At 63.7% G+C, this 17,782-nt stretch overlaps 1 protein-coding gene across 4 annotated transcripts in view; it reads left to right on the top strand.

Moving 5' to 3' along the window:
• The window catches only part of NOTCH1 (notch receptor 1), a 52,856-nt gene that overhangs the window by 20,850 nt on the left and 14,224 nt on the right, over positions 1–17,782 (top strand). For 3 of the 4 annotated variants that reach the window (XM_024252710.3, XM_054521231.2, XM_054521229.2), the window contains 17 exons: positions 2,593–2,855; positions 3,384–3,722; positions 6,994–7,116; positions 7,739–7,972; positions 8,271–8,426; positions 8,626–8,811; positions 9,181–9,294; positions 10,295–10,408; positions 10,669–10,902; positions 10,985–11,095; positions 11,682–11,874; positions 12,878–13,023; positions 13,279–13,392; positions 15,132–15,251; positions 15,598–15,750; positions 16,524–16,752; positions 17,414–17,615. In XM_024252710.3, the coding sequence (XP_024108478.3) occupies positions 2,593–2,855; positions 3,384–3,722; positions 6,994–7,116; positions 7,739–7,972; positions 8,271–8,426; positions 8,626–8,811; positions 9,181–9,294; positions 10,295–10,408; positions 10,669–10,902; positions 10,985–11,095; positions 11,682–11,874; positions 12,878–13,023; positions 13,279–13,392; positions 15,132–15,251; positions 15,598–15,750; positions 16,524–16,752; positions 17,414–17,615 (3,031 nt within the window). The remainder of the gene's footprint in view (positions 1–2,592; positions 2,856–3,383; positions 3,723–6,993; positions 7,117–7,738; positions 7,973–8,270; positions 8,427–8,625; positions 8,812–9,180; positions 9,295–10,294; positions 10,409–10,668; positions 10,903–10,984; positions 11,096–11,681; positions 11,875–12,877; positions 13,024–13,278; positions 13,393–15,131; positions 15,252–15,597; positions 15,751–16,523; positions 16,753–17,413; positions 17,616–17,782) is intronic. The other variant, XM_054521230.2, reaches the window with a different exon arrangement.

The raw sequence follows: 17,782 nt of genomic DNA, 5'->3' as shown, positions 1-17,782 counted from the left end.
CGGACCTCCACCGTCTCCCCTCTGGGGTCCCCTAAAGCTGTGGGGTGGGCCTCCCCTGCCCCCCCCTCCCTGTCTTGCCCAGCAGGTGAGCTTTTCCCGCTCCTTGGAGCCTTGAGGGGCCGGGAGGCAGGGGACCGGCTTGCATGGGCCAGTCCGAGGAGGCTCCAGCCCCGGCTTTGATGACCAAGCGCCCTCTGTCCTGTACCCACCCCCTGCCGACTTTGTCAGCGGCTGGGAAAGAAAAAAGGGCCTTTTCTCCAAGCGGGAGCCGTGGCCAACTCCCGCCTGACAATGGGGCATTTATGTGGAGGGAGCGCGCCCCTCCTGTGGCCACAGCCCAGCCCAGCCCAGCCTGTGCACTCCACGGGTTCCCAGCGGCCGCTCCACCTCGGGGACCGGCCAGCCTGTAACTGGATCTGCGTGCAGTGGGAACCACGTCTGCCCTCCCCACAGGTGCCCGGAGAGGCAGGTCTGTCGCTGCAGCCCCGGAGTGACCGGCCACATGGGATGGAGGAGGGGGAGCCTCATTCTGGGGCTGTGCCCGTCACTCACCGGGCTGGCAGGAGCCATAGCAAGGCCTGAGTGAATTCCCCAGAGCCTCTTTGGAGGAGGTGACATGTGTTTTCTTTAAGCCAGTTGGTTTGGGACTTTTGGCTTCTGGCAACAGATGGTCGGCCAGAGTGGCCCTTTTGCGTTCTCTCTACCCAAGCCGTGGCCACGGGTAAAAGCCTTCAGGGAAGACAGATGCCTCCTGGGCCTTTGGGACAGGGGCGTGGCTGGCTGCTGAGAAACGCACAGGAACCCCCACCCCCAGTCTCCACAAGCCCCTCGGGGTAAGGCCCCCCCAGGCCACTGCCACACATATCACAGGTTTGATTGGAGACACTGGGGTGGGAATAAGCGGGAGAGGAGGTGAGGACTTGGGGGGCCGGTGGGGGTCCTGTGCGAAGCCGGCAGCTTCAGGGCCAGTCCTGGGGCAGGTGGCCACCGCAGCCCCGCACCCAGGTGGGCTCTGGAAGGCAGGACGGTTCCCCCTGTACATCCCATCTGGAGGAGGCCACGCCCACCCAGGGCCTGAGCCGTGGGGCCTCTGCCTTCCCGGGCCGCTGTGGCATGTTCTGCTTCAGAGGCTTCACCACTGGGAAGAGCCGCGCCCGGCGGGTCCCAGACCTTCCCCCGGAGCACAAGGCCAGGAGGTGACTGGGGCCAGAGATTTATGACCACAGCAGGTGGCTGGGGGCAGGCTCTGCGCCTGTCGCCGCAGGGAACAGGTGAGACCAGGCCTGGGCGGAGATGCAGGACCCCTCCCCTGGCTCCCCTTGTTCCCTCTGAGCCCAGACTGTGTGTCCGGGGTGAGGGGCAGCCTTTCACCCACCTTGACGGGGTTGCAGAGACCTGGCAGAGGGACCTCCTCCTGGCACCTTGGTTTCCCCGGCTGTAATGTGGGTGCTTCTGCTCCCGGCCAATGTGCCTGGATGTGAGTTATGAAGACTCAGTGCCAAAAGGGAAATGTGTCTGGGGGCTGAGCGTGGGCAGGGAACGGGCCGGCCTTCATCTGCAGTACGATCTTGGCATGAGATGTCCCATCCCCATTGCGGTCTCAGCGTGAGGTGTCGCATCAGAAAGGCTTCCTGGCTGGGCGCGGTGGCTCACGCCTGTAATCCCAGCACTTTGGGAGGCCGAGGCGGGCAGATCACAAGGTCAAGAGATCAAGACCAGCCTGGCCAACATGGTGAAACCCCGTCTCTACTAAAAACACAAAAGTTAGTCGGGCATGGTGTCAGGTGCCTGTAGTCCCAGCTACTCGGGAGGCTGAGGCAGGAGAATTGCTTGAACCCGGGAGGCGGAGGTTGCAGTGAGCCCAGATCGCGCCACTGCACTCCAGGCTGGGCAACAGAGCCAGACTCCGTCTCAAAAAAAAAAAAAAAAAAAAAAAGGAAAGAAAGGCTTCCACGTAGGAAGGGGCCCCGATCCACACTTTCCATGGCTGCCGTCATGTTGACACCTGAAGGTTGGAAAAACCACGGCCTTTGTTACTGCCCAAGCAACACCTGTTCGCTTTAGCAAAGCTGGAAGGAAAAGCAGATAGGCCTGCAGACCCGGAGACTCTACGGAGCTGATGTGCCTGGCTCCTCTCCATGGCTCTCCGCAGGTGTAGACCGAGACTCCTGCCTGGGCTGTGGAGTCCAAGCTGGGTCCTGCTGGAACATCCTAGTCTCTAGCTTGTTCCCCAAGTTAGCAGTCATTTGTCTTTTTCTTTCTTTCTTTCTTTGAGTCTTGCTCTGTCACCCAGGCTGGAGTGCAGTGGCGTGATCTCGGCTCACTGCAACCTCTGCCTCCTGGGTTCAAGTGATTCTCCTGCCTCAGCCTCATTCAGTGGCATTCAGTACACTCCCAAAGTTGTGCAATCGCGGCATGTGTCTAGTTCCAGAACATTTTATCAGCCCTAAGGGAGCCCTGCTAAGCAGCCATCGTGCCCATGCCCGGGGTGTGGGGGGAGGCAGCTGTACCCATGACAGGTGCCCGGTGCTGAGTGGCGGGGGCGCTGGGGAAGCAGGTGGGAACTAACTGCCCTGGCACATCTGCCAACAGCTGTGGCGGGGCCTTCGTGGGCCCGCGATGCCAGGACCCCAACCCGTGCCTCAGCACCCCCTGCAAGAACGCCGGGACATGCCACGTGGTGGACCGTGGAGGCGTGGCAGACTATGCCTGCAGCTGTCCCCTGGGCTTCTCTGGGCCCCTCTGCCTGACACCCCTGGACAACGCCTGCCTCACCAACCCCTGCCGCAATGGGGGCACCTGCGACCTGCTCACGCTGATGGAGTACAAGTGCCGCTGCCCGCCCGGCTGGTCAGGTGAGGGAGGACCCACAGCCTGAGGGGTGGGCAGACCCAGGCCTGCCGCCAGCCGCCCATGCAACTGGAGGTACTTGGTGGGATCCAGGCCTGGGTCTCTGACCCGGAAGTAATTGAGAGCCCCTGCCCCAGGGTCCCTGCCCCCCTCCCAGACCTGGAATCACCTTGTTTTCAGCTGCTTGCTCTGGCCCAACTCTTGCTGTCCCCGCTTCTGCGAGACAAGGGGAGCCTCGGTGTCCAGGCCGCCCCTGCCCCGTTCCTCCTGCCGTGCACTGGCCCTCACCTGTTAGGGTGAAGGGTGTCTGGAGGTGTCAGCTCTGGGAAGAGACGGCCCAGGCTCAGGCCTCTTGGGACCTGTGGTCCTTCATCTGCCAAAGGTGACCGCTCTCATGGCAGGTCCTGAGGATCAAATGTGATAGCACCTAAGGTGGAGCCCAGGCTGGTACCTCCAGGCGGCCTGAAGGGAGGGAAGGCCCGGCCTCGGGGAGCAGTGAGGCCAGCACGACCCTCTTGTCCCCTTGTCCCCAGGGAAATCGTGCCAGCAGGCTGACCCGTGCGCCTCCAACCCCTGCACCAACGGTGGCCAGTGCCTGCCCTTCGAGGCCTCCTACATCTGCCACTGCCCACCCAGCTTCCACGGCCCCACCTGCCGGCAGGATGTCAACGAGTGCGGCCAGAACCCCGGGCTTTGCCGCCATGGAGGCACCTGCCACAACGAGGTCGGCTCCTACCGCTGCGTCTGCCGCGCCACCCACACCGGCCCCAACTGCGAGCGGCCCTATGTGCCCTGCAGCCCCTCGCCCTGCCAGAACGGGGGCACCTGCCGCCCCACGGGCGACGTCACCCACGAGTGTGCCTGCCTGCCAGGTAGTGCTGCCCGCTGGCCAGGGTGCACGAGCCCCTCCCCGGCTGCCAGGCCCAGAGGGTGGGAACGGGGCACCTGGTATAGGGGCAGCCCTGGGAGGGCCCATGGCGGGGAGTTGGGAAGGCGGGATGGCGAGTTCCCCAGACTGCGTGTGGTGTTGGGGGGATGCGTCTGGAGCGGGGTGTGCGCTGGGAGGAGGCCTGCACAGGGTCCAGGTGCCAGCCCGTGTCTTTGGAGTTTCCTGGAACTCACATTCGAGCTGTAGGACGCCCTGCCTCCCCCCAGTGCAGGCACCCTGGCTTGCGTAACCCCTGGGGTTTCCCCTGGAGTGGGGCTGGGGCCGGAGAGGGTGTGGGAGCTGCGGGTGCACCATCACTTCCCCCAGCCGTGGCCCTTCCTGCTGTCCTGCTGGTCTCCTGCGGGTGGGGGTGACAGGTAGGCGCAGCCCCCTGCCCGTGTCCCCAGTGCTCCCCGATCCCCGTGTTGTATGTAGAGCCTTTCTGCTGTAGTTCTTGTTTGAGTAAATTTTGCAGCAGCTCTAAAAATAAGGAAGAGGTTTGAAAACCTCCGGTCTCGGCCGGGCGCGGTGGCTCACGCCTGTAATCCCAGCACTTTGGGAGGCCGAGGTGGGCAGATCACAAGGTCAAGAGATCCAGATCATCGTGGCTAACACGGTGAAACCCTGTGTCTACTAAAAATACAAAAAGTTAGCCGGGCGTGGTGGCACACGCCTGTAGTCCCAGCTATTCCGGAGGCTGAGGGAGGAGAATCACTTGAACCCAGGAGGCAGAGGTTGCAGTGAGCCGAGATCCCGCCACTGCTCTCCATCCTGGGCGACAGAGCGAGACTCCGTCTCAAAAAAAAAAAGAGTGAAGAGAAAAAAGAAAACCTCCCATCTCAGCTGCACATAATGGCTGTTAGGTGGCAATGGGGAGAGGGCGTTCAGGCAGGGGTGGGGCTGGAGGGTGCACAGGGTCCTGGCTGACCCACGGGTGACCCAAGGGCTGCCCCACCCCCTTGGAAGCCCCAAGCTGGCCTGGCCCCTGCAAAGGGGAAGCTCCCTGGCTGCCCAGTCAGCTGAGCCCAGCTAACTCTGCGTGCAGACACCAGACGTGTGCGTTTCCTGCAAGTCACTGGGCGAGCGTGGGGTGGGGACAGACACTCCCTGGCCAGCTTGGATCTCTGCAGGGTGGGGCGCAGAGCCCTTCTGCTGGTGGGGGCTCAGATGCCTTCCTAGCAGCACGGGACCCTACCTCCAGTCACACGGATTGAGGGGCTAAGCTCTCGGGGACCCGTGGTTCAGGCTAGGGCAGGTGGGGTGTGTGCAGCCTTGTCCAAGGCCACCTGTGTGCAGAGCTGATGCCCACCCACCTTGGGCAGGGTGGGTGAGGACCTCCCGGTGAGGCCCAGCAGCAGAGATGCCAGGGGTGCTGGGCCCGCTCAAAGCCACTGCCCGTGCAGGGGCAGCTCAGGGCCCTGGGGACTGGGCAGGGAGGGGAGGGGAGGGGCTGGTGGGGTTTACTCACTTGAGTGTGGGCAGATCTCAGAGGCTGGGGTGCTGGGGGCTGGGTCACCCGTCCGGTGAAGGGGGTGCTCACGCCTGCTGTGGGGTCTGGCCGTTTCAGGGTGAGATGACCATCCGGGGGCCTCCCCAAATGACTCAGGCCTGCCAGACCCAGCTTCAGACTGTCCCAGGTGGCCCCTGCACCCAGGCCCCCTGAAGGGCCCTCAGCCACCTCTGGGTGGTCAGGAGCCCAGGAGACAGCTGTGTGTGGAGTCACGGGGAACCGAGGTGGGGGCAGCCCTGAGCTCTGCAGGCCCGGGAACTGGCTGGGATTTGGAGTCGCACAGCCTGCCTGGCACGTCAGCACTGTCTCCTCGTGGGGTCACTGGGCGAGGCTGCGTCGCAGAGGGTCCAGCTGGGGTCCACGGGGCTCTCACTGGCTTCCCATCCTCTTTCCCACTGCGTTCCTCAGCCAGCGCTGCGCAGGGCAGCCCTGGGGTCGCAGCCCAGCCAGGGGCCCCACCTGCCTAAGAGCCGGGGTGCAGGGTCCCACACATGAGTGGGACCGGGACTCAGGCTCCAGGCTCTGAATTTTTTTTTTTTTTTGGAGACAGGTCTCTGTCACTCAGGCTGGAGTACAGTGACATGCCCTCAGCTCACTGCAGCCTTGACCTCCCAGGCTAAAGCGATCCTCCTGCCTCAGCCCCTCAAGTAGCTTGGGACGACAGGCGCGCGCCACCATGCTTTGCTACTTCTTGTATTTTTTTTTGTAGAGACAGGGTTTCGCCATGTTGTCCAGGCTGGTCTTGAACTCCTGGGCGCAAGCGATCCACCCACTTCAGCCTCCCAAAGTGCTGGGATTCCAGGCATAAGCCACCGCGCCAGGGCTGGGGTCCGGTTTTGGGCGCTCGCCAAGCTGATTTGCATTTTGGATTTTGGTTGTCTCTGGCTGCCTGCTTTTGCTCGGGTCCAGCAGACAGACAGGACGGACGGGGTGGTGGTGGTGGGGCAATGTCTCAGAGGGAGGGGCCGAGCAGGTGGGAGCTCCAAGGGCAAGGGGGGTTCAAAGGCATCTCCGGAGGGTGGCAATTAGTAACCGGCTGCAGGTTTGGCTGTTGCCGAACGCGCCTTTCTGGGTTGATCATTGAACCAGCGGGAGTTGAGCGGATTAATAGCTAACTGGCTGCCTTGGAGGCCTGGGTGGGGCCATACCTCGGGGGAGGGGGCCCTGGCAGCCTGTGGAGGAGGAGGGGGAGGAGGAGGTGGGCGCCAGAGCTCTGCCCCAGGGAGGATGGGCCATCTGAGTCTCTGCAGCTTCCCTGGGGCTGCGAGGGGCCCAGCCTGCCCCAGCCAGCAGCCTGCCGGCCCCATGTCCCCTGCGGCTCAGAGCCCAGGCCCCAGTGTCAGCCCCTGAAGATGGGGTGTGTGGCCCCCCTACTGAGACATTATAGGGAGCTCTGAGCATGCAGGCGGCACCCAGGCAGGAGCTGCCGGAAACTCTTAAGAGACCCAAAGGTTTTTGTGACAGAATCTTCTGGAACCCTGTGTTTCTGAGTCCCTGTTTAGCCAGCCTTGTCCAAAATGATTCTTTAGAGCAGGGCATGTCCCTCTGGGCACTGGAGTGAGGCAGGGGACGGGCACAGACCCCGGGGGCCCCAGGGCAGGGCCGTGGAGGCCAGGCTCTTGTGTACAGAGCAGTGTGTCGGGGGTCCAGGCAGGAGCCGGCTTGGACCTCAGGGAAGAGTCTGACCCGGCTCCTCTTGCGGCAGGCTTCACCGGCCAGAACTGTGAGGAAAATATCGATGATTGTCCAGGAAACAACTGCAAGAACGGGGGCGCCTGTGTGGACGGTGTGAACACCTACAACTGCCGCTGCCCGCCAGAGTGGACAGGCGTGTACACGGGTGGCCGCAGGGTGGGGTAGCTGGGGCGGGGCTGCTACCCACTTACTAAACTGTACTCACAGGCATAGTGGGGAGCAGCCGAGACCCTGTCCCAAGCCAGGCAGGCTGGGGTTGGCCGAGAAGGACAACATGATGGGGGCCCCAGTTTCCCATGGCCAGGGTCTGACGCCCCTCACCTCGGGGGTCAGCACAGACAGGGCCCTGGTTGGTCTGTGTGGGCCGTTTGCAACCTGGCCCCAGGCAGCCCCTGTGCCCAGTGGGGTGTCCCAGCATTGAGGGCCTTCAGCACCCCACTCAGGCCACGCTTTCTGGGCCGGTCACAGGGATGCCTGGATGAACAGACAGGCCCTGCATTCGGGAATTACCCTCTGATGGGGTGACAGGCAAAGGTGCACCCTGACGCAGCGGTGTCCACAGAGCACAAAGAGGAGGCAAGACTCCATGGTGCTGGGTCTGCAGAGGAAGGAGTGATTTAGGCTGGCGGCGGTGGGTGGAGGAGTCAGCCCAGGAAGGCTTCCTGGAGGAGGTGGCATTGCCACCCTGCATCTTAGGGGACAAGGAGCTCAGGGAAAGGCAGCTGCCCGGGGCCGACAGCTCGTGTTCCCTGCAGGTCAGTACTGTACAGAGGATGTGGACGAGTGCCAGCTGATGCCAAATGCCTGCCAGAACGGCGGGACCTGCCACAACACCCACGGTGGCTACAACTGCGTGTGTGTCAACGGCTGGACTGGTGAGGACTGCAGCGAGAACATTGATGACTGCGCCAGCGCCGCCTGCTTCCACGGCGCCACCTGCCATGACCGCGTGGCCTCCTTCTACTGCGAGTGTCCCCACGGCCGCACAGGTGAGTGCCCTGAGGCCCAGGTGGGCGTGGGGGGCTCACATGGGCCAGGCCTGACCTGTGTGACCTCACCCAGGGACTATGGCCCTCCTGCGCCCAGGATAACCTGAAAGGGCCTTTCTGGTCAGGGAGGCCGGTGGTCGCCGTGAGTCTCCCGGAACGTCCCAAGTGTCACGGGACGCCCGATGGGGTCATGGCGGGCAGCTCCTCCTGGGGTGTCAGTGGGGATGGACCCCAGCCGTGGGTGGTGCGCCATGCCTGGCCCAGGGGCCATGCCCACTGACCGCCGCTGCCTGCCCAGGTCTGCTGTGCCACCTCAACGATGCGTGCATCAGCAACCCCTGCAACGAGGGCTCCAACTGCGACACCAACCCCGTCAATGGCAAGGCCATCTGCACCTGCCCCTCGGGGTACACGGGCCCGGCCTGCAGCCAGGATGTGGATGAGTGCTCGCTGGGTAGGTGCCGGCACAGGGGTTGCGGCCAGGTGGGGGTGGCAGCCTGGCCCCAGAACCGGTGGGAAGTCGATTCTGGCTTCATGGGGTGCCCGGTTGGATGGGGGATGGGACCCTGCCAGTCCGATGAGGGGGGTGTGCAGTGAGGTGTTGCAGGGGCCAGGGTGCCTGGAGCAGCCTCTCACCCGTGTGCCCTCACCAGGTGCCAACCCCTGCGAGCATGCGGGCAAGTGCATCAACACGCTGGGCTCCTTCGAGTGCCAGTGTCTGCAGGGCTACACAGGCCCCCGCTGCGAGATCGACGTCAACGAGTGCGTCTCAAACCCGTGCCAGAACGACGCCACCTGCCTGGACCAGATTGGGGAGTTCCAGTGCATCTGTATGCCTGGTGCGTTGGCCGGGGCCAGGGCAGGAAACCGAGTCGAGGCTGGGCAACCTTGGAGGGGCAGCCCCAGGAACATCTTTGGGTTGCTTCCCCTTTCCCCAGCCTCCATGCCTTCTGGGCCCACAGCCTGCACAGGGCATGGGGAAACTGAGGCCAGGCCGCAGGGCCAGCAGAGCATGGGGGCAGCACTAGGTAGATGAGGGTGCTGGGCCAGGGGCCGCAGGGGCTTCAGGGGAGCGGGTGCACAGGGGGCCCGTGGTGGCTGGGATACTGGGCTGGAGGCAGGGTTCGTTTCCATCCCAAGTCCACAGATGTGCCCAGTGGGGCACTGGGGCCGCGCATGCCCCCCCTCACTGTTGCCCCACCTCACAGGCTACGAGGGTGTGCACTGCGAGGTCAACACGGACGAGTGCGCCAGCAGCCCCTGCCTGCACAATGGTCGCTGCCTGGACAAGATCAATGAGTTCCAGTGCGAGTGCCCCACGGGTGAGGGCCGCCCCTGCCCCCGCCCCCTGCCCCCGGACTGTCTGCACCCTGGCCTCCTGAGGGGTGTCTGGCCGTGGGTTGTGTCCCCTGCCCCTGGGCCGTCTGCACCCCGGCCTCCTGAGGGGTGCCTGGCCGTGGGTTGTGTCCCCTGCCCCTGGGCCGTCTGCACCCCAGCCTCCTGAGGGGGGCCTGGCCATTGGTTGTGTTCAGACTCCCAGGAGAGGGAGGGTTTTGCCTCATGAGTGGATGGGAGTGTTTTCAGACTTCCCCGAAGGAAGGGCAGGGCCCAGTGGGGAGTGGGAGCTTGCCCAGGGGTCACGGTGGAGCCCAGGGCCAGGAGATCCTCCTTGATCTGGGTGCAGCCCCTCCTGCCTGGAGAGAAGGGTATACCAGGAGCTGCAGTGCCCAGACAGGGAGGAGGCTCCAGCCTGGCTTTCTGAGGGCTCGAGGCTGGGAGAGAGGCCAGCCTGCCCTGTCCTGCCATGTCCCCTGCCCAACGGCGCGCCAGCCTCAAGGGTATGCAGAGAACCACGTGGGGCAGGTTGGCCTGCAGTAGAGATGATGGCTGCCCAGGGCGGACTTGGAGGAACTCTCAGGGGCCTGGGTGAAAGGTGTTTCCATCTGTCCCAGAGCTGGGGGCCGGGGCGCAGAGCCCAGGGAGGCGTTGCCAGCCCAAGCCCAGGCTCCTGAGACATAGATTACCCGTCCCAGACACTGCAGCCAGGGGAGCCCCATTCTCAGCCCGGCTCCACTGTAGCCATAGCAACCCAGTCGGTTTGGGAAAAAGGCCCCTTCTGTGGGAGCGAGGGCGTGCGGTGCTGGGGGAGGGGCTTTGATTCGGGGAGCGGGCGGCGGGAGGCAGGGAGAGCTGGGGCTGGCTGAGGCCAGGCTGAGTGTGCCCTGGGGAGCCCAGCCAGGCGCTCACTGCTGGGGTCTGGCCAGGGGTCCCTGAAGGGCCATAGTGCTGTTGCACATGACTCCCTCCCCTCCCCGGCCCCAGGCTTCACTGGGCATCTGTGCCAGTATGATGTGGACGAGTGTGCCAGCACCCCCTGCAAGAATGGTGCCAAGTGCCTGGACGGACCCAACACTTACACCTGTGTGTGCACGGAAGGTGCGGGCCGTTGCCCACCAGTGGGGGGGAGGGACAGGGGACGGGGGACAGGGCACTCAGTCTGACAAGGTCATGGACGCCTTGGTCTGGGCCACCTGGTCCAGAGGCCGAGAGCACATCTCAGCCCCAATCCTGAGTGGGTGGGAATGCCACGCTCGGAGCCCTCCTCAGGTGGGCACAGGTGACCCCAGGTCTGGTCATGGGTGTCCCGGGAGCAGCCAGTCCTGAGTCTTCATGTGCCTGCCCCTCCCGCGCTCCAGGGTACACGGGGACGCACTGCGAGGTGGACATCGATGAGTGCAACCCCGACCCCTGCCACTACGGCTCCTGCAAGGACGGCGTCGCCACCTTCACCTGCCTCTGCCGCCCGGGCTACACGGGCCACCACTGCGAGACCAACATCAACGAGTGCTCCAGCCAGCCCTGCCGCCACGGGGGCACCTGCCAGGACCGTGACAACGCCTACCTCTGCTTCTGCTTGAAGGGGACCACAGGTGGCCGGCCAGGCGGGTGGCGGGTGGGTGGCCAGTGGGCAGGGTGCGCCCGAGAACTGACCGCCACGTGCCACCCCTTCAGGACCCAACTGCGAGATCAACCTGGATGACTGTGCCAGCAGCCCTTGCGACTCGGGCACCTGTCTGGACAAGATTGATGGCTACGAGTGTGCCTGTGAGCCGGGCTACACAGGTGAGTGGCCCTGCACGTGGGGGCTGACTGCACTGTGCTCAGAGGTCAAGGTGAGCCACTGCTCTGGGGCTGCTGAGGGGTTGGGTGGGGGCTTTGGTGCTGCCCACCTGGGCAGACTGTGGTCTGCAGCAGAGACTGCAGCAGGACCAGGGCTATAACCAGCAGCACTATGGGTCCCCCCGACCCCTCTTGTCTCTGGTCAGAGCTGTCCCAGGCCGTGTTGGCACAGTGGCACAGCAGGCCAAGAGGGGGTGGCCAGCCCTGAGGCCAGGCTTGAGTACCTTCTGCCTCTGCAGCTCACCAGCACCTTTGAGCAGGTCCCTCTGCCTCTCTGGGCCTCAGATTCTCATCAGTCAGGGCTGCAGCAGCCCCTGCCCCTGGGGCCCCTGGGAGGATGACTTGAGTGGGCACTGGTCCCCGGGGAGGCTGGCACATGGCACATTGTGATCTAAGATGGTTTCTGATACCTGGAAGGATGCGGCCAGAAGGGTGATTGCCCCGGCTCAACAGACAGGGAAACCGAGGTTGACGTGGGTGGGACCCCCTGGGCGCTGGGCCTCAGAGTCTGACCTGCTCCTGCCCTTAGGGAGCATGTGTAACATCAACATCGATGAGTGTGCGGGCAACCCCTGCCACAACGGGGGCACCTGCGAGGATGGCATCAATGGCTTCACCTGCCGCTGCCCCGAGGGCTACCACGACCCCACCTGCCTGTCTGAGGTCAATGAGTGCAACAGCAACCCCTGCGTCCACGGGGCCTGCCGGGACAGCCTCAACGGGTATGCGGCGGGGCCAATCAGGGGGACACATCAGTCCTAAACCCTGGGAGCTCTGCCGTCAGGAGGGTGGCACCTGCACAGACCTTAAGATGGGCCAGAAACGGGCCTCGGACGGGGCCGGGTGGCAGGGAGCTCCCCTCAGGGATGCATGTGCCTCTGGGTCCTCAGTCAGCCTGCAGTCCACACCCAGCAGCCCTGCACCCGGCAGCCCTGCACCCGGCAGCCCTGCACCCAGCAGCTCTGTGCCGCACATCCTTGTGGGCTGCATGGTGGGCTCAGGACACAGGCCCAAAGTGACCCCTGAAACACATTTTCATGGTAACAGCAGCAAGTGTGTCTGATGCCCATGATGTGCCGGGCAGCACTCTGCCAGGATGGGACCATTTAAATCAGCAGGGACCCCATTGCCCTCATTTGGCACAGAGAAGGCACGTGCTTTGTTCGGGGCCACACAGCAGGCAAGTGGTGGGGGGCTTTTCACAGCACCCTACTGCCCTGCACTTGGCATGGTCCCCTCGCTAACGAACCAAACCCCTGCCGCAGTCTTGGGTATGGGAAGCGCTGTGGCCCCCACTTTTTTCTTTATTTTGAGACATAGCCTTGCTCTGCTGTCCAGGCTGGAGTGCAATGGCATGATCTCAGTTCACTGCAACCTCCACCCCCCAGGTTCAAGTGATTCCCCTGCCTCAGCCTCCCGAGTAGCTGAGATTACAGGCATGTGCCACCACACCTGGCTAATTTTTGTATTTTTAGTATATATGGGGTGGGGGAGGTTCTCCATGTTGGCCAGGCTGATCTTGAACTCCTGGCCTCAAGTGACTCAGCCACCCCGGCCTCCCAAAGTGCTGGGATTACAGGTGTGAGCCACCGCGCCCAGCCTGCCCCCACTAAAGGACTCTGTGAGTCTGAGTGGATGGGCACCTCCGCCAGCCCATGGGGCATTGCAGACCCGGGAGTCTGCAGCTCGGGCCTCCCTCGACCTGCAGTGTGGTCCCCCTTGCAGGTACAAGTGCGACTGTGACCCTGGGTGGAGTGGGACCAACTGTGACATCAACAACAACGAGTGTGAGTCCAACCCTTGTATCAACGGCGGCACCTGCAAAGACATGACCAGTGGCTATGTGTGCACCTGCCGGGAGGGCTTCAGCGGTGAGTAGGCTGCGCATTTCCCAGTGCAGAGGGCTGCCCTCGAGTCTGGGGAGCTGGAGACAGGATCAGGACCCAGGTCCAGCCAGCACCATGCATGGTGTTTGTCTCCCGTGGCAAAACCTTAGCTCCAGGCCTCTGGCTCTTGGAGATGAGGAGGGGCCTGGGGTGGGGAGCAGGCCCAGGGCTGCTGTTGTGGGGCCCTGCCAAGATGCCTGGGAGTGCTGGACATGCTGAGTGCTGTCCCTTTCCCTCCAGGTCCCAACTGCCAGACCAACATCAACGAGTGTGCGTCCAACCCATGTCTGAACCAGGGCACGTGTATTGACGACGTTGCCGGGTACAAGTGCAACTGCCTGCTACCCTACACAGGTGAGGGGTGGGTGGAGCCTATGCTGGAGGGGGCGGGGCCTATGTGGGAGGGCGGGGCCTGTGCTGGAGAGGGTGGGGCCAGGAGTGGGGGTGGCCTGGGAAGCTGTGACTGGAGGGTAAAGTGGTGGCTTTCTTGGGGCTGGGACTTCCAGAAGGTTCTGCTCCTTACTGAGTGCCTTAGGCCCCTGCAGTATGTGGGCCTTCCCCCCGGGGGTGGGGTTGGCAGATTAGCAAGGATACAGGATGCCTGGGAGAAAATTTTCATGCAAGCATGTGTTTTACCTGGCAAGCCAGCCGCAAGACACAGGTAAGATGCAGGTGAACCCTTAGCAGGGCCGGGCCTGGGCCACTGGGCTCCGTGCTCCCGGCGCCCACCCTGCTGGGGGCCTCTAGGGGCCGGGCTTCCCCACCCCCGCCAGCCAGGCCTGAGGGATTCCTTTGACGGCGGCCCTCTTTGTGTGAGGGAAACAAGGAGCCCTCTGTTTGGGCTGAGCAGGGAGGGGGATGTTCCCCCAACTGTCCAGCCCCTGCCATGAACCCAGCCAAGGGGATCACAGGAAATGATCTCCTCTAGAAAAGACAAAGAAGAGTCCACAAGCACCGGGGTCCTGGCGCTTCCCAGGAGCGGGCAGAGGGTGCTGCCACAGGGCCTGGTCAGGGTGGGCCTGCCTGGGCCAGGCAGCCGGGCTGGAGGTCCCACGCCTGCGGTTCCCATGACATCCAGCAGCCTGTGGCCAGAACGCTGTTTTCTTTGACCGAGGTTAAGGACCTGGGTTTTCTCTCCTGTGTCAGTCAGTGAGGACCCTCCCTCCACAGCCAGGCACCCCTGTCCCTTTTGGACACGCCGATCAGGCCGGCAAGAGGAGCGGCGGTGCTGACCCGCTTCCTATCTGCCCGCTTCCTGCTTCCTTTCGCACAATTGTCGGAAACTCTGGCGCAGTTCCTGCCTGCCCAGGTCACCGTGGAAACCAATAGGAAGAGAGGCCCTGGAAAGTCGCCCCAGCAGGCCAGGGAGATAATGGGGGATAGGGAAGATAACGCAGTCTCCACGGCTATAAACAGGAAGCTCGGCCGTGGGGTTGTACAGAGAAAGGCCCTCGGCTGTGCACGTGGTTCCTACACAGCCTTTGCCAGACACCCTGCGTGGTCCTGGAGGTCTCCAGGCTGTGCCCGATGCCCCGACACGCAGGATGTGCTGGGGGCCTGGGCCTGTCCCCTCCATTGCAGCCCTTGTTCGTTGGCCTCCCGTGATGGGCGTTTGCTGCCTGTGACACGGAGCCCCAGGATTAGTTTCAGGCCTCGGTCTCAGGCCAGGGCCTTTCCTCATCACCCAGAGATGAGGGGGCTGGCGTCGGGGGTGGGCCCAGGTCCCTGCAGTGTTGTGGAGCCCACCCGACTGAGGCCACCTCTCCTGGTGCAGTCCTTGTTCCTGGGCACTCCTGGCGGGGTGAGGCCTAGGCTGTGCCCCGCTGCCAACCGGGAACGAGGGGTGGCTTCTGAGCGTGACATTTGTGCAGCTTGTCTTCAGCGTCCCCCCATCTGTGCTCCACTCCTCGCTGGGTCAGGGTCCTGGCACAGCCGGGAGCGCTCAGGGGTCTCGGTGCACATTTGCCTCCCGGCGGGACCAGCAGACGGCGCTCTGATGACGGAAAGACCAGCGGGCGATGGCCAGGACGGCCTTCATTTGGGAGATCCCTCTGGGTGAGGCCCCCAGGGTCACGTGTGTCTCCTTCCCGCAGGCGCCACGTGTGAGGTGGTGCTGGCCCCGTGTGCCCCCAGCCCCTGCAGAAACGGCGGGGAGTGCAGGCAATCCGAGGACTATGAGAGCTTCTCCTGCGTCTGCCCCATGGGCTGGCAAGGTGAGGCTGGCCAGGGCCCGGTGAGGGCTGGGATGGGAGGTCAGGATGTCTGCGGGACACAGGCAGCTCCAAGGCAGGCTAGATGAGTCTTTGGAGAGGAGCCGGTGGGTGCTGAGGAGGCCCTGGTCGGAGAAGTTCTGGAATCAGGAATTGACCCAGGAGCACCGTTCCCAACTCCAGTTCCTGTGACCTTCTTAGACCAAAATTAGGGGAGAGAGGATGGTCCTGGGGCCACAGAAGCCCACTCCTGGGTCAGGAGAGGCACTGTAGGTGGGTGGGCCAGCCTGGGAAGTGCCTGGAGGGCCAGGGGCTGCTGGTTACCAACCGGCCTCCTCCTGCCCCGCAGGGCAGACCTGTGAGGTCGACATCAACGAGTGTGTTCTGAGCCCGTGCCGGCACGGCGCATCCTGCCAGAACACCCACGGCGGCTACCGCTGCCACTGCCAGGCCGGCTACAGCGGGCGCAACTGCGAGACCGACATCGACGACTGCCGGCCCAGTGAGTGGCCCCGCGGCTCTGGCCTCCTCCAGGAAGCTCTCAGGCCTCAGTTTCCCTGGGCAGTGTCGGTGCACATGGTGCTGGCCATAAGCACCCAGGGAGGCCTGAGTGTGGCCGGGAGGGTTGGGTCAGGTGTGGGGGATGTGCTGAGGGATGGCCAGGGTGGTTTGGGAGGGCCCCAGAGCCGGCTTGCCCCTCCCTGCACTTCACGGGAGAGTCACGATAGCCTCTCCCACGGCTCTTTACTGAGCGGAGGATGGCTCGGGCCCGGCCTGCATTCCCGCCTGGCTCATCAGGCCCCACTGCAGGCCAGGGCTCTCAGGCCTCCCAGCCCTGCTTCACAGAGGTTGAGGTTGGCAGAAGCCGGGGGTCTTGCTGGCATCACCTGGCAGGCAGAGGCAAGAACTGTCACTCCTCCCCTGCTTGGTCTGTGAAGCCTGCAAAGCTGTCCCCTGCCCTGGAGCTTGAGGACAGTAGCAGAGACAAGAAATGTCACTCCTCCCCTGCTTGGTCTGTGAAGCCTGCAAAGCTGTCCCCTGCCCTGGGGCTTGAGGACAGGAGCAGGTGGGGAGAGAGACCCCAAGCACAGAAGACGGGTGTGACGCAGCCTGTGGGTGCTGGGGCTCCCCACCAGACACCTTTGTCACAGGGCTGCTCACTAGAGCCTCAGCAACGAAAGGCTGGGCTGTCCCCAGCTGTGCAGCCTTCCCGGCCCCCTCCCGCAGGTGTGGTTTGTGCCTGCCCCTCACACTCACCCTTCCGTCCCCTCCCAGACCCGTGTCACAACGGCGGCTCCTGCACAGACGGCATCAACACGGCCTTCTGCGACTGCCTGCCCGGCTTCCAGGGCACTTTCTGTGAGGAGGACATCAACGAGTGTGCCAGTGACCCCTGCCGCAACGGGGCCAACTGCACGGACTGCGTGGACAGCTACACGTGCACCTGCCCCGCGGGCTTCAGCGGGATCCACTGTGAGAACAACACGCCTGACTGCACAGAGAGGTGCGCGGGGCTCGAGTGAGGCCGTGGGCGGGAACGGGCAGTGTGGGCCACACGCAGTAGCTGGTAGCCTGGGACACCACGCAGGCATCCGCCTAGGCCTGCTGGGCGCTTAGCGCTGGCTGCATTGAGTCCAGACATTGTTCATTGTACCGATGTGTCCCTCCTGAGAGGGCCATTGTGACCTCCTCCTGTGTCCCGCACCAGGAACGCCAGTAGTCTGTCCTGAAGAACTGGCGCGCTTCCTTCTATTAGACAACGAGAACTCTGTCACTCTTGTTTCCTTTTTGCTGTGGTTACCAGGAAGCTCATTTGGTAAACGTCAGTCTCATGCCTGGTTTCTGATGTAATTACCTCCCGTGTTACCAGGATGGGTTCTGGTTTCTCCCTCATTCTTACTTTAACCGCCCTGTGCCCATGCATTTGGTAAAGCCACTCTCGACCTGACTTATAAAGAAGGCAGGGGAGGGAGATGTGATGTGGTGTGAGAGCCAGGCCCCGGGTTCCCACTGGCCTCCCTGGGTCAGCCAGGCTGCCCTGGGCCTGTCCTGGCCATCAGGCCCCTAGAGTTGAGCGGAAGGGGAGGTGCTGGCGAGGCGGGGTCTGCTGGAGCGGGGACCCACCGATGCCCTCTGCTCAGCCCCCGCCTGCCCACCCCCTGCAGCTCCTGCTTCAACGGTGGCACCTGCGTGGACGGCATCAACTCGTTCACCTGCCTGTGTCCACCCGGCTTCACGGGCAGCTACTGCCAGCACGATGTCAACGAGTGCGACTCACAGCCCTGCCTGCACGGCGGCACCTGCCAGGACGGCTGCGGCTCCTACAGGTGCACCTGCCCCCAGGGCTACACCGGCCCCAACTGCCAGGTGAGTGCGCCAGCCACAGAGGTGCCCGAGGGAGAGGCCCTGGGTGGGTGCCTGCCTGCGGGAGGTGGGAACGGTCACCCCCAGGTCCCACTGTGTCGGCTCGGGGTCGCCCCCACACTCCTGGGCGGAGGGCTTCTGGGGATCTGAGCAGCCAGTGAAGAAACCTG

This window comes from Pongo abelii, chromosome 13, assembly GCF_028885655.2.
Source record: "Pongo abelii isolate AG06213 chromosome 13, NHGRI_mPonAbe1-v2.0_pri, whole genome shotgun sequence".
In the NCBI taxonomy this organism is placed as follows: domain Eukaryota; kingdom Metazoa; phylum Chordata; class Mammalia; order Primates; family Hominidae; genus Pongo; species Pongo abelii.
The sequence above is the reverse complement of the archived record's forward strand: the minus strand, read 5'-3'. Positions and strand labels throughout refer to the sequence as shown.